We start from the raw sequence: 2,724 nt of genomic DNA on the forward strand, positions 1-2,724 counted from the left end.
GGGGGGGGGGAACACTTACCACCCACTGATGCAGTTATCTCTAGGAGGAAAAGGGCTTTCGAGGAGTCGCTTGCTCAACCAGCTAATTCAAGTTAGAGAAAGGGTCAGGCCAGTGGGGAGGGGTGGCAGCAGGGCTCCGAGAGGGTGCCCAGAGGGGGCCAGCCCTTTCCTCTTTCCCTCTGGACCTGAAGACATCTGCCAAACAAGAGGTTGGAAGCAGCTTGGGACCTCTTCTTATGTCATGTCTCTTCCTCTTCAGAAGCCTCACTAGTGAATTTCTTTAAAACGTGAAAATCCTGTATAGTGGGAGAGAGAGCCTGTGAGGCCCCTGGCTTTGCACAATGGACCTCCAGGGGTCCCCCAGTCTGAGACTTGCTCTCACCCAGTAGTCCTGGTGACAGGGACCAGGAGGGGCCTGGGTAAGGCCTGGAGGAGGGAGCCTGAGTCAGCAGCACTGGCAGGTGGGTGCCTGCTGACAGGAGCTGACAGCCCCTGCCTGTCGGAGTGGGGAAGGAGCACCTGTGCGGAGCCTCGAAGGTCTGTGATCTGAGTGCCTGATCTCATTCCAACAGGAAGGTGGGGAGGAAAGGTGGAGGAAGCGGGGAAAGTCCACTGGATCTTTCCAAATCCGCTCTCAGTCCTGTCCTGTGGGTTTGGGAGTGTGTGACTGTGTGTGAGGCCACATAAGTGAGTGTATTTAGTGTGTGACTGTGTTGGCTCATGACGGAGGGGTTGTGTGTGTGTAGTCGAGTGTATAATTGTGTAAATGTTTATGAAAACAACCACCTAATGAACTAGTTCTGAGCCTCTGGAAAGTTAGTTTGAAGATAAGAAAGTGTCTGCCATGGGCTGTTTTCCCAAGGCTATTTTAGCCACCAAGGCCTCCACCATGTCCCATGTCTGTCCCCAGTCTTGGTGCCTCTCCCTTCAGGCTGGACCAGTGCAGCCAAAGCCATTGCTGTGTCAGGACCAGCTCAGCTCCAGGGCCCTGCCTGAAGGCCAAGGCCTCAGGGAGAGCCTGTATCCAGGGCTCCTAGCCCAGAGAAGATTTTTCCCTCCCTTCTGGGTTTCTCTCTCTGCCAGCCTGGGGCTTGTCAATCCCGAAGCAGTGGGCGAGAAGGCCGAGGCTGCTGAGCGGCTCTGGCCTCAGGCTGCCTTTTCCTCCATCATGGTTGCTAAGCTCTGGGGGCCCAGGCCTACGTCCTGCCCGCAAGCTCAAGGGGGCTTGGAGGTCATTTAGGCCTCGGGTTCCCTGTGGGCCCAAATCAGGACCCAGAAGCTTCCCTCTTCCCCCAGCTTTGCGCTGCCTGCAACTCTCTAGCTCCCTGCCTTCTTGCGGGTGGGTCCTAAACCATTGTTCCGAGCCAGCCGCCTCCCAGGTTCGCCGGAGGAGAAACGCTCCGAACGCCAGCCCGTCTGCCTCTGCCGCCGCGAGCCGGGCTTGTGGGGGGTGTGTGCAGGGGGCGAACTCGGGTCTTCGGTGGCTCCAGAAGTCTGCGGCCCCGCACCCGCGTGGTGTCCCTGATCCACCGCATCCCGGCCGCGCTCAGCCGGCTGCGCTCCAGGCTCCCAGCGGGCTCGGCACCTGCGACGCTCCCACCTGCAGCACCGCCCCGGGGGCCTCCAGGCCTGCGGGGAGCGAGGCCTCAGCAGCCCCGGAGCCCCGCGCCCCGAGCGCCCGAGCGCCGCGACGCCACTTTGCCGCCGCAAGACCCGAGCCGGGCGAAGCATCCGCTTCGGAGGCGGCCCCGCGAGCAGCGCAAAGCGAGTGGTTTGGGGCACCGGCGAGGACCGAGAGAAACGAACTCCCGGTCGCCTTTAACAGCCAAAGACGCTCCTAGCCCTCGGCGTGAGGAGATGAAGGTGGCAGGACGGATCCCACGGTCCCCTCGGAACAGTCGGTTCCTATTTTCCGACACAGAGCCACCCGCTGCTCGGCCCCGCGCCTCCCCGGCTCGCCGAGCCCTGCCTCCCGCCGGCCGAGCGGGTCTGCAAAGCTCCGAAGCCCCGGCCCTGCGCTCCCCAGCCCCGAGCGCCCCGCACGTGCACTCACCGTAGCAGGGGACCTGCAAGGCCGCGTTGTGGCCGCCACTGCCTTCCTGGAGTTTGAGGCTGCCGTCCGGGGGAGTCTTGCAAGCCCCGCGCTGCAAGTAGAGATGCGGTTGCTGCGCGGGCGGCTGCGGCTGCGGCTGCGGCTGCTGCGGGGCCGGCGGCTGCGGCTGCGGCTGCGGCTGGAACTTGTTAAAGGAGCCCCGCGCCCCGGCGCCGCTCTCCAGGGGTGCCGCCAGGTCCTGCTGCCCCGCGCCGTAGCGGGCCCGGCTCTTGGCGTCTCCGAATCCCTGCCCTTTGGCGGCGGCCGAGAGGAAAGTTGTGCCGAACTTCTCGCCGCCCGGGTATGCCCTAAAAGGCGAGGAGCCCTCCCGGCTCTGCGACACCGGGCTGTAGTAGGCGTCCATGGCAGCAGCCGGCGACTCGCAGTAAGAGACACAAGTCTCAGCATTCATGCCTGGCCTGCGCGGGCGACGGGCGGGGGCGCGAGCGAGAGCGCGAGGACGCCACCGCGCGCCTTGGCCGGGAGTTTGGAGAGGCGAGGAGGCGGTGGCCTTGCGCTCCGCGAGGGCCTGCTCGATCTCCCTCCTCCCTCCAAGTCTCGCTCTCTCTCCTCTCTCTCCTCTCTCTCCTCTCTCTCTAGCGCTCTCTCTCTGTCTCTCTCTCTGTCTGTCT

At 63.8% G+C, this 2,724-nt stretch overlaps 1 protein-coding gene across 1 annotated transcript in view; it reads right to left on the reverse strand.

The window, feature by feature from the left end:
• Nucleotides 1-2,504, reverse strand: part of ALX4 (ALX homeobox 4) — a 40,177-nt gene extending 37,673 nt beyond the window's left edge. The window contains exon 1 of the mRNA XM_040638705.1: nt 2,054-2,504. Coding sequence (XP_040494639.1) covers nt 2,054-2,504 — 451 coding nt within the window. The remainder of the gene's footprint in view (nt 1-2,053) is intronic.
• Nucleotides 2,505-2,724: the final 220 nt, after the last annotated feature.

Source organism: Ursus maritimus, unplaced genomic scaffold (assembly GCF_017311325.1).
Source record: "Ursus maritimus isolate PB19 unplaced genomic scaffold, ASM1731132v1 scaffold_23, whole genome shotgun sequence".
In the NCBI taxonomy this organism is placed as follows: Eukaryota; Metazoa; Chordata; class Mammalia; order Carnivora; family Ursidae; genus Ursus; species Ursus maritimus.